This window comes from Stomoxys calcitrans, chromosome 5 (genome assembly GCF_963082655.1).
Source record: "Stomoxys calcitrans chromosome 5, idStoCalc2.1, whole genome shotgun sequence".
Lineage (NCBI taxonomy): Eukaryota > Metazoa > Arthropoda > Insecta > Diptera > Muscidae > Stomoxys > Stomoxys calcitrans.
The window spans coordinates 43,347,837-43,360,376 of record NC_081556.1 but is presented as its reverse complement, the minus strand read 5'-3'; the positions used below and the strand labels follow the sequence as shown (position 1 = coordinate 43,360,376).

Here is a 12,540-nt window from a genome sequence, read left to right as displayed (position 1 = left end):
TGTTGTATGGTCCTTATGTTGCACTTGTTCTCCATAGCAGTCCACTAAACTATTGAGGCGTAAGTAAGTATCGGTCTAATCATGCTCCTGTAGATCAAGTGAACTATCCTCGGATTCAGGCTACTCAGTCAGCATCCGTAATAGGTTATTTATGGTTGTCACCCAAAGGAATTGCGATAAAATGCCCCCTGTGATGTGCCTAGTCCCAACTCTTCCCTTATATAGATGTCCTGGGACACACAATTCATCCACCTGTTCCTTAGCATATGCAACATGTTGTCCGTTGTCTCTGCTCTCATTCCCATGTTGTCTACTAACGTTTCGGTTTGGACATGGGTTTTTGAGAAAAACATTTTCATCTTGGCGGTGTCATTGACGCTTTCGACCTGTTCGCAGCAAAGCTTACAGAAGACACGTTTTGCCGCTAATCAGAAGAAATGCGGATAGGGATAAATTTCGGCAACATTCTGTACGACTATAACTCCTGGACCTGAAAAGGAGATGGAAACTGGACATAGACATAATTATCAATTATCAAGCACATCATGAAGGCCTTGAAAAACTCGCTCATGTCACCATGTCCTACAGCCAAAGCAAGGGGGCAAACAGCGACCGTCATGGTGGACCCCGGAACTTGGTTGGTCTAAGGAAGTGTTGCAGAATACTCATAAAGAAAACGAACGTCACAAGGGCACAACACGATTGGAACGTTTACAAGGCTGAACTATGAAAATACTAGGGCGAGCTGAAAATAATCCTGGTTGAAATTTTGCAACTCCGTGGAAAATACACCTAAACTACTAAATTTCCCATGAACATTCCACTAAGGAACAGGGAATACTCCTCTCATAACAATGAGTGCAGTCCGATTAAGTTTAAGCTCAATGATAAGTAGCCTACTTTCTTATGCTGAGTCCGAACGGCGAGCCGCATAGCGACACCACTTGGTAGAAAAGTTTTTACATGGCAGGATACTTCACAAATGAAGGCAGCGTTAATAAGAGGATAACCTCCGCTGAAAATTTTTCTGATATTCACGCCGGGATTTGAACCCATGTACTCGGCGTCATGTGCTCCCACCGTGGCGTCGAGCTTAACATACAAGCTCGACGCCACGGTGGTCTCCATCTGAGGTCTCTAAGCTACAGAAAATTCTATCCTCGAAATCTATGGCGGCAGAATACATTCAGAAGTCAGATAATATATGGACAATGTCTAGTGAGAAAGGAGGAGGCCACCGTAGCGCAGAGGTTAGCATGTCCGCCTATGACGCTGAACGCCTGGGTTCGAATCCTGGCGAGACCATCAGAAAAAATGTTCAGTGTTGGTTTTCCCCTCCTAATGCTGGCGACATTTGTGAGGTACTATGCCATGTAAAACTTTTCTCAAAAGAGGTGTCGCACTGCGGCTCGCCGTTCGGACTCGGCTATAAAAAGGAGGCCCCTTATCATTGAGCTTAAACTTGAATCGGACTGCATTCATTGATATGTGAGAAGTTTGCCCCTGTTCCTTAGTGGAATGTTCATGGGCAAAATTTGCAATTTTTGTCTAGTGAGAAATCACTAGAACTGCTTGCTGATACACATTTTCCAGCAAACTCTACGACGGACAACATGGTGCATGATGAGGTTGTACGTAAGCATTCGTCGGACGTTTTTGGAGAAATTGTGGTTGAGCCGAAAATCCTTTGGGAGATAAAAAGGCCGTGATGATGTATCATCAGTTGATTTACAAGCTGTTTCTCTCTGATTGTAACAGTATGTCGTGTATTCTTATGGTATGGAGGTACACAAAGCCCATTTTCATTCCAAAAGCAGGAAAACCTTACCTTTCTTCCTATCTGTCTGTCATTCTTTATGCTGAAGGCGCTAGAGAGGCTGGTAGAAACATATCTTAGGGCAAAGATCCATGGAAATCGCCTGTATCGGAATCAGCATGCATATACATAGTCAGGGCAAATCCACTGTAACCGCCCTTTACGAACTAGTCGCCTACATAAAGGGTTCCCATGCTATCAAGGAAAACGCAATGGTAGCATTTCTTTACATTGAGGGTGTTTTCAATAAAATGTAAAACCGACGTCAATCATGAAGAAGCTGGAGTTTCTCATCATCAACACTACTGTAAGAAAGTTTATTAATAATATACACACTTTAAAATCCAAAACGACAGACTTGCGATCTGTAGATCTAGAAAGATCTAGAAGATGGGTAAGCACAGGTGTACTGTCTCCAATACTCTGGAATATATCTATTAACAATATATTGTTGTCTCTGGAAAAGGGTTTAAAAATGGTCAGGTATGGTGAAGAGGTGGCTATTGCGGTTATGGCTAAGTTTCTCAACACTCTGGAGATATACTTCAGGGTGACAGCGTTTAGGCGTCAATCCGTGCTAGATCGAAGTAGTTCTTTTCAGCAGGAGATATAAGTTACCTACAGTGACACCTGTCTCTTTGAGAGGAGAGAATGTTCCATTTGTTGAAAGCGTAAAATACCTGGGTATTTTTGCTGGACAGAAAATTGAACTAAAAATTCATCATTTTGAAAAGGCCAAGGAAGGCAAATCTTGTCCTATACACCTGCAAGAGAGCCATCGGTATGTCATGCGCTGGGTGTATACTGCAGTTGTTCGACCTATAATGATATGTGGTGTTGTGGTCCGGCGGACATCGCCTCAAAAATCCATCTACTCAGCCGTATTCAACGGATGGCTTGTTTGTGTATCACAGCCGCACTGAGGACAACACAATCTGATGCACTAAGTTTAATGCTACACCTAATGCCACTGGACATTGTGGGTAGAAAAATTGCTGCGACCACTGCTGTGAGGCTAAAGAAGCTTTCTCCCTAGCCACGCGGTTGCTATGGATACTGTGTTATCCTTTTTACAATGCCCGGTAAAGATCGGTAAAGATGTTCGAGTGTGAACATCTTTACTGGCAGTAAAATTGCCATAAGGGCAATAACAACCAGGACGGTAAGGTCACGAACAGTCTTGCAGTGTAAGAAGGAGATTAACGCCTTCTCTGAGGATGGCAAAATCCACATCGTTTGGGTGCCGGGCCATAACGGAGTAAGGGGAAATGAAAGGGCAGACGATTTGGCGGTGAAGGCCAGAGGACTGCCATCAATAAACTTGGTAACCCGAAGCCTTTCGGGTCGACGCAGTCCGAGTTAAGGGAGTGGACGACGTAAGCGCATGCAACATTGTGGAACAGCGAAACGGTCGGTAGGACGGCGAAAATCCTATGGGGAGATCCAGATCGTGAGAAGACGAGGCTATTACTGAAAGGGTGCAAGAAGGAGGTCAGTATAGCTATTGGTATCATAACGGGACACATAGGACTACGAGCTCACTTTTGTAAAATAGATGCGGCAAGTGATAGCATGTATAGGGCATGCGGGGAAGATGATGAGACGTTGGAGCATTTCCTTTGTCATTGCCCGGCTTTCGCGTCCAACAGATACCGGTACTTAGGTGGAGACACAATATCAGATATGAACCAACTTAGGGGAGTGGCATTGAAAGCTCGCCGGGCCAGCTAGTTAATAATAGAATTTGTGAAACTTGTTCTTGTATCATAATACTTTTTGTACACCTTGGGAGCATGTGATTTTAATACAAATTGCCTTGAAAAGGATACTTTCTTTGTAGAACATTCTTTGTAGAGGCAAATACTTGGCGGCTTCTTTCAAAAACTTTACTTTACGTCTAATGCAGCAATTGTTATGATTGGTGCTCTGTTATCTGCAGAATTCATCACTATCGATTGTGGTGAAATTAACAGCCTAGACATTTAAAAAGACCAACAAATTGGCTTATTATTCAATTAACCAGTGCAGCAGTCATTGAGTTATTCAATTAAGGGCCACCTTTAGCCAATCAAAAATATTTTCAAGCCAAAAACTCCGATATAAAAGCCAAACATTACAAAACTCTCTTTATAGTGTTCGAAAGTAGTTCAAGCCATGAAGAATTTTGGATTGTTATATTTATTCTTAATACTTTGGCGCATTAGTGCAGCAAATATTCCCTTGGATGTAATCTATCGAAGACAAATCGAAATGCTGGTTGAGAAAATGAAGATAATCAGTTTAATGTACAAATTCGACAACTTGATATTCTATCGTACACCAGATGCAGTCTATGAACCACCATTGGATACGACCAAGCTATTGGCTGATAATTCCATGCTTCACAATCGTGTGGGAGATATTTTGAGTGCCTGTATATTTGCTGGGGGCTTTAACCTACCCATTATGACCTTCTCCATATCACCTTGGGACTATGTGAATGATACCCAAAGCATACCGAATCTGGGTAAAATGTTGACTAATCGTAATTTGGCTGCGGTCATACTGAATGACATTTTCAATACGGAAGTCAAAGAGTTTGTGTCCAATTCGTTGGGCGCCAGTTTGGAAACGAAACTTATATTTCTCCTAATAGGCCATGAGCTAACAGAAGTTCCCTCTTTTGTACGTTTGGAAAAATTGAAACGCTTTTTTCGCTGGTGTTGGTCGAAGAATATTCTGAATGTTGTCTTGCTGTTCCAGCAACAACATGTACAGGGAGATGATGTGAAGTTTTTGCATATGGAGATTTACACCTACACCCCCTTTCCGCAGCCCATTACATTATTGGCCATGACCTCAAGAAATCCTTGGCAGTATTATGTAGATCGAACTTTGGATGTGCAAGGCTATGAATTTAAGACACCAGTTTTTCACGATAAGCCCAGTGTATTTAAGGTAGGTGGTGAGTAGGCCGCAATATATGTGTCCCATTGATTTTGTTTTTTTTTTTTTGTAAATTTCAGGCTAAAAACTCTTACGATGGCTCTGAACAAGTAACTGGCATTTCTGGCCACATCTATACGGCATTTGTTGACAAAATCAATGCAAAATTCACCGAAGTGGAGACTAGCGAAGACAACCACATGGCCATGATGGAATTTGAGAATAGTTTATTGGTGGCCCGTAACATCGATATAGGCATACACCCTTTTTCCTATTTACTACCCAACAAATATCACGGCAGTTATCCCATAACCAACACCAATAGCTGTGTGCTAGTGCCAGTGATCCACGAGATCTTTACGGGTCTCTATATCCCCTTGACCCTTAATCTCAATATGTGGATTTTATTGTTGCTGATGTTTGTGTTATTTCAGTTGGGCTATTTCCTCATCGATGTCTTCCACTATGGCCGATGGGATGCTTGGTCTAGCATCTCTAGTACCCTACGTGGAATTCTTAATATGTCCTTGGGTGAATTGCTGGACAACCCACGCCTGCCATCGAAGCGCAAGATTTTGGTCCACATGCTGGTCATAGTTTGGGGCATGCTAATCAGTCAACTTCACATAGCCGCCTTGACCTCGTTGCTGAGTGCCACCATATATGGCAAACAGTTGGACACCTTAGATGATCTGCGCTCTGCCAATGTCAGCATTATGCTGCTGGACTATATGTTCCACATCTACAACTACATGGATCTAATACCCATGAGTTTCCAATCAAACCTCATGATAACCGATGTTGATACTGTATCGCAGCATTTGAACTCCTTGAACACCTCATACGCCTATGTCATCTACAACGAGGAGTGGAAAGTTTTGGAGCGCTTGCAAATGAATTTGTGGAAACCTCGCTTTAGAATAGCCGAGAAATTGTGCATACCCAATATCTACCTGTCGTGGCCCATGCAATTCAATTCCCCCTTCTATCATCCCTTGAAAGATTTCATTTTAAGAATACGCGAAACTGGCTTGAATCTCAAATGGACCGATACCATTTTAACCTATATACGCAAGACCAGTGTTGCCAATGTCACCACATTGGAAAATCTCGAACGCCCCGTGCCCTTGACTTTTAGCCATTTAACAGTAATGTGGTCTGTGTGGTTCTTTGGCATGTCTTTTGCGCTGGTGGCATTTCTTTGCGAGTTGCATATGGAAAAGCGAACAAAGTGTAGAGAAAAGAAACGTCTGCAGAAAAAGTTGAAAAAATAATGGAAGAAGAGTCTTAAAATATTTCATTGTGAAGGGTTAGCAAGTCATGCGCTCAATATCCTTACCTCGTATAGAAACCCTAATTTGTTGAGTGTTATTAAGTGTGTGTTATTTTAATCGTTTCGACGTCAGTTCAAATAAATTAACAAAATAAAAAAGTTCTGAGGAATGAAATTGTCACTCTTTCAGAGGAAGAAGACACATTTGTTTCAGATAAGAAGCCTTTACTTTTTCCGAAAAAATTTACCTTTAGAACTTCTAACTTAAAAATAACGCTTAAGCCGACCTTTACTTTATGAAAGCCCCTACATTTATTGGGTTGCCCAAAAAGTAATTGCGGATTTTTTAAAAGAAAGTAAATGCATTTTTAATAAAACTTAGAATGAACTTTAATCAAATATGCTTTTTTACACTTTTTTCTAAAGCAAGCTAAAAGTAACAGCTGATAACTGACAGAAGAAAGAATGCAATTACAGAGTCACAAGCTGCGAAAAAATTTGTCAACGCCGACTATACGAAAAATCCGCAATTACTTTTTGGGCAACCCAATACATATTTCTCATCGAAGAATATCTATAATACACCTTCCCCTAGAAAGTAGACTTGGAGGCTTCAGGGCTTTGTTTCCATATGATGTTTGTTTCATCCAGGGGTTTTAGGGGTTCATCTAAAGGAATTGATCTCATCTGACACGCAGGAGATTTCTAAGGGGTAAGGATCGGAATCAGCTATGCAGAATTGCCGAAACATTCTTGGAGATGACATATGACTGGACTAGACCTAGGGATCTAAATGTTAACCCAGAGAAAACTGAAATCACATTGGAAGACGAAGGTGAGCCAATTCGACGCCCCAGTTTTTCTCTACAAAACGATTTTGATATCCGGCAAGGTCAAATACTTAGGAGTGATCTTGGACAGCCAGCTACTGTAGAGCAGAGATTAGCATGCACCATTTCTGGGAAAAGGGTAAGTGACACTTTTCACAAGGAAGAATATTTTTAGTACCTGCGAAGAAGTAATTTTAGTACATTTTATACTGGGAAGATTTGCTTATAGCACTACTTTCTCCTCGAGGAGTAACTTACCTTTTCCCCATTACATTTTCTTAGGAAAGTGTATTTAAAACCTCTTTCCCTAAAAAGGGAGCTTTTAGTGCCACTGGATTACTGGCTTAGGTGTATGCCCATAGTGGCATGGGGCGGAAGTATATTCGCACCCTCTTTTCAACCTAACGTAACCCAACCTAGTGCCATTCTCCCTAAAAAAGTTGCATTTAATACACCTTTCCGTAGGAAAAGTCATTTTAGTATCTCTTTTCCGTGAAGGAGTACCGTTAGTATCTCTTTCCCTGGGAAAAGTTAAGTATAGTTTCTCCTTCAATGGGAAATGGGCATAACGCCCAAAGTTTTCTTGAACGTTGTGGCCTATCTGTAGGCGGACATAACACCCAATAACAAAGATGACACAAAGCCGAATAAATGGGTCGCCACAAGTACACAGAAAGTCTAAAGCAGAATATTGTTTTATTGTAATTTTAAGTCTAAAAACGGCCATAAAGCTTAATGGGCGTTTTGGCCGTTTTTATGGAGGTCACAACGACCAAAAAATTATTTGGCCGCCGAAAGGTAGGTCATAAAGCCCAGTTTTTTTTGGCGTTATGTCTCTTGTGCGTTCTGACCGATCACCACTTCTGGTATCCCTTTTGCTAAGAACGGGTAGTTTGTGTTCCCCTTTCCTGAGAATGTACTTTTAGACCACACTTCTTTGGGAGAGAGTACCTTAAGTACCTTGAAAAAATTTACTCTTTCTAATTTTTGCCAAGTTCCCATTTCCCATTAAAGGTTACTTTTAGTACCTCGTTTCTCAGTAAAGGGTACTTTTGGTACTTTTTTCCCCTGGAAATGGAACTTTTAGTATCTCTTCTCCCAGAAAAGGCACTTTAATACCTCTTTCCTCAGAAAAGGGTACATTTAGTATCTCTTTTCCTCTCTATATTTCCCTCTTCTCAGAAAAGGGTACAACTTTCTGCAGAAAAGGGTACTTTTAGTAACTTTTTCCCCAGGAAATGATACTTTTAGTACATATGTCTCCAGGAAAGGGTGCTTTTAGTAACTCTTTCCCTAAAATGGGAACTTTTAATACCTCTTCCTCCGGAAATGGTACTTTATACCTATCTCCCCAGGAAAGGGTGCTTTTTAGAACCTCTTTCCACAGGAAATGGAAAGTGTACTATTAGAACCTTTTTCCTCAGGAAAGGGTACTTTTGGTACCTCTTTCCTGGGGAAAGGGTACTTTTGGGACCTCTTTCCTGGGGAAAGGGTACTTTTGGGACCTCTTTCTCCAGGAAAGGGTACTTTTGGGACCTCTTTCCCCAGGAAAGGGTACTTTTGGGACCTCTTTCCTAAGGAAAGGGTACTTTTGGGACATCTTTCCTAAGGAGAGGGTACTTTTAGGACCTCTTTCCTAAGGAAAGGGTACTTTTGAAACCTCTTTCCCCAGGAAAGGGTATTTTTGGGACTTCTTTACTCAGGAAAGGGTACTTTTGGGACCTCTTTATCCAGGAAAGGGTACTATCTCTTTAGTACTTCTTTCCTCGGGAAAGGGTACGTTCAGTACGTCTTTCCCCTAGTAATGGAACTTTTAGTACATCTTCCCTCGAAAGTGGTACTTTAATACCCCTTTCCCCAAGAAAGGGTACTTTTAGTACCTCTTTCCCCAGGTAAGGGAAATCCTCAGGAAAGGATACATTTAGTACCTCTTTTTTCAGAAAAGGGTACGTTAATTACCTCTTTCTGCAGAAAATGGTTCTTTTGGAACCACTCCTTAGGAAAGGGTACTTTTAGTATCTCTTTTTATGACCTTTTTCAGGAAAGGGTACCTTTAGTACCTCTTTCTTCAGGAAAGGGCGCATTTAGTACCTCTTTCATCAGGAAAGGGTACCTTTAGTACCACTTTCTTCATCTTTCTGTTTGAAATAGCAACTTTGGTACCATTTCCTTGAAGATAGTAATTTTAGTTCCTCTACATTTACTTACGAAAGTGTACCATTGGCGGAGTTTCAGTACACAATTCGTTCAAATGCACAAGCTCATTTTCAAGTGCACATTGAATTCAAAAAAAGTACTTATTTTATATGAAATTAATACATATTTCGAACACATTCGGTACACGTTTGCCAGTAGAGTATACATTCTCTAGAGTACCTTTTCTCGCACCTCTCCTTGGAAAATCCTATCTTCAAAGAAGAAAAAATTCTACTCCACTCATTCTTGGGGAGGGAAATTTTGTTTGGTTATATTTCCTTCTAAAAAAGAACCCCCCTGTTAAAGGCATTCTTGACTTTTATGTAATTTGTGAGCACTATTTGGAAAAGATTGGAGATTTGCAGTACGTTTTGCTTTTACTTCCCTTTGGAAAGGGAACATTATGTTTATTTTTAAGGAGGAAAAGACATGTTTTGTTTGTCGTTCCCTTTTCATACTTCTTCTACTCTTCGTGCTACGTACTGTTTTCCAAGAAACGATAAGGAATGCTGCTTTTCATTCGACTTTTCATGGAAAAAGCAACTTTTATTGAAGCTTATGATTTTTCTTAGAACTCCTCATTTATCTTGTTAAAGCAGCAAATATTTGTCGGGAAAATTGTTTTCCTTTCCAACACCTAAGGCACTGAAAGCCAATGTTTTTATCCAAAAATCATAAGCTCATGTGTGTAGTGTATTTGGGCATTTATTCTGATTTATATCGTTTATATATACAGATTGACATAGATTTCTCTTAATAACTGTGTGTGTGTGTGTGTGTGTGAGAGAGTGTATAAATTATTACTTTTTTTATGTTATAGTTAAACAATTTTCGATTTATTTCTTTAAGTGTATATATTATATAGAATTTTTTGATTTAATAATAATAATGCTATAAATGGGGCATGCATACAGCAGAGGAACACTGTTGCAAGAAATTACCAATTTAGCTTATAATTGAACTAGAAAACGAAAAAGAAAGAATGAAGATAAAACATACAAACAAACTAATGGTGGAATGTGAGACAAATCCACGCATATTCCTGTGACAGCCTCAAGACGACCAGGGAACCATGGACAGTAACTGCCCCAATGGCCCAAACGACGCAGAGCTGCGAAACGAAAAATTTTCCATAATTATGAATATAATGCTTTGAAAGTTTTTTAGGGTTGGCCAAATAGCATTTCTGAGCCAGGTGGTATTGTATTGGGATCCACTGTGGAAGTGAAATAATTGGCAGGTGTATTAAATGCTTCGGCATGTGAATGTGATGACGGCTACTGGTGATGCTGTTGCTGCTGTTGTTGTAGTTGTTTCTGTTGTTCTTCAAATTGCTTTTGAATTCTTTGAAGATTTTGTTGGTTTTGTTCCACACTCACCAAAGGTGGTAGTTGGTGACTTTGTTGCAAGGTCAGATTATAGGGATTCTGCACATATTCCTGATAGATATCACCTCCAGTGGGTTGGGTGGCCGACTGTTGCACATAAACAGGGGTGAAACTTTGAACAATGGCAGGTGTTGGTTGTTTTTGCAGTGAAGGATACTCATTGCCAGCCATTCTATGGCTAAGTGGCACTGTGACATTTTGTTGTCCATCCGTGCAAGTGGTTGCAGCGGTTGTACCCGACTGCTCCCTAAACTCAGCTTCAATCTCGGCCAAAGTGCTGACATCATCGCCTCTAAAAACCGAAGTGTTCAATTTGCTGGTATTTATATGTTGGGAATTTTCATTGCCACCTGCACTTGCGTTCATCGATTCGTGTTCCTTCTGCTTTAGCATTTCCTGATGCAGTTTATACTGCTCATAGTACTGATTGTATTGTTTAGGATCACACAGATTGCCACGAGTACTTGCAGAAAAAGTTTTGGAGTTGAAAATATATTGGGCGAAAGAATGGTCAAATATATGCGAAAAGATACAATACTTTCCTCCCAATCATAACGTCCCCGTTTGTTATTATTGGAAGGAGATTATTGACAATTTGAGTACTCACGAACGTAATGATTTTTGTAGCAGTGCAAATAACTCGCAATTCCATGATCTTTATTCTTGCTTACAATACAGTCAAATCCCTTCTTGTACTGCAGATCTATCTGCATATGCAACAGGTTTGATTATAAAAGCTAGAGGTGGCCTGCTTGACTTGAATGCCAAACATTTCACTGGAAGAAATAACTCAAATGTATTTTGTTCAATTTGTAATTTAAACCAGCCCGAAGACACATTACATTTTATTGGAGCTTGCCCTATTTTAGCAGAATACAGAACAATATTTTTTGGCAAGCGTGTTCTTGAAGAGAGTGAAGTTATTCAGATACTAAATGGCACGAATTTTCTTTCACTGTACAAATATATTATTGCAAGTTGTAAATATAGAAAATTAATTCTAAATGAATACAATATCTAATCACATTTGAATTCTTTTTATTGTATAACTTAATATGAGAAAATGGCAAACAGCAAATCGCTAAGCCAAACATAGATGTAGAATACGAATCATTTATATATAATTTATCGAGGAAGTAACATAAGCAATTTGTAAGCTCATCTATTAATTAAATAAAAAATAAATTGTTGCTGTACCAAATGTCTGAGTTGGGTTTCCTCAGGCAATTCCTTACTGGGTGACTGATGAGAGGTGGCCCCACTGTCGGGTGGTGGAATAGTATCAAATAATTCTATGGAATAACTTTGACTGTCTTGGTCAGTGTGGCCACTGTGGGATTCGTTAAGTAAGGTCGATGTTAAAGGTTGTCCTGCAGCCCTGCAGGAGTGACAGTTGATGCAGCTGCAGCTGATCCCTGAACTGGAGATAATACCTCAATGCCAGTATTTTGATTTCCACCTGTTGCTAAGCCCGTAGATGGTGTGGGGAATTCATTGGAACCGTATTGAGCTGTAGCTGTAGATTGATGGAATTGCTGCAGTGGCTGCTGCTGTTGTTGAGGCACAATTATCGGCATATTGGTGACGGGTAACTTCAAAAAAATTTCTTTTAATTAAAGTCTTCTATTTTTATGTTTTTCTTTTATATTACCTGGCCCAAGAATAACGGTTGTTGCTGTAGCATCTCAGCTACAGGTGGCTGCAGTATTATACTATGCCTAGGGGACCCTATTGGAGACATTATCGGCACTAGTGAAGGAGCTGAGGATGCTATAGGCACCACATTCGTTTGTGGCAACGTTGCGGCAGCTGTAGGAGACCTCAACTCATTTACGACTGGGGATGCATTAACGGCTGCCGCTGATGAGCTTGGTTGTTTCATGACATGTGCTCTATTTCCTTGAAAATTTGAAAAATTTTACACTTTTTTATATGTCTTAGGTCTGTTTTTTTTTAATTCTAATTGCGATGAAAATGGAAATGAGATTTTAACACTTAACCACGCGAATATATGAAAATCAATTTCTAAAAAATTTTCATTGAAAATTAAGAAATTTTCCAAAAAAAATTATAAATTTTAACAATAAAAAAAGTTTGATTAAAATCAAAATT

At 40.0% G+C, this 12,540-nt stretch overlaps 2 protein-coding genes across 2 annotated transcripts; one reads left to right on the top strand and one right to left on the bottom strand.

The window, feature by feature from the left end:
• The first annotated feature begins 1,935 nt into the window (after positions 1–1,935).
• On the top strand, positions 1,936–6,015 carry LOC106095430 (uncharacterized). Its single transcript, XM_059369742.1, has 3 exons — positions 1,936–2,069; positions 4,021–4,753; positions 4,822–6,015. Exons 1-3 carry the CDS (start codon positions 1,936–1,938, stop codon positions 6,013–6,015), a joined length of 2,061 nt encoding a protein of 686 aa, XP_059225725.1.
• Positions 6,016–9,727: 3,712 nt separating this feature from the next.
• Positions 9,728–11,080, bottom strand: LOC131997882 (PH domain-containing protein DDB_G0275795-like). The gene is made up of 2 exons (XM_059369741.1): positions 11,040–11,080; positions 9,728–10,891 (listed from the first exon to the last, which is right to left on the bottom strand). The coding sequence occupies exons 1-2, from the start codon at positions 11,078–11,080 to the stop codon at positions 10,318–10,320; spliced, it is 615 nt and encodes a 204-aa protein (XP_059225724.1). The 3' UTR covers positions 9,728–10,317.
• Between the last annotated feature and the right edge of the window lie 1,460 nt (positions 11,081–12,540).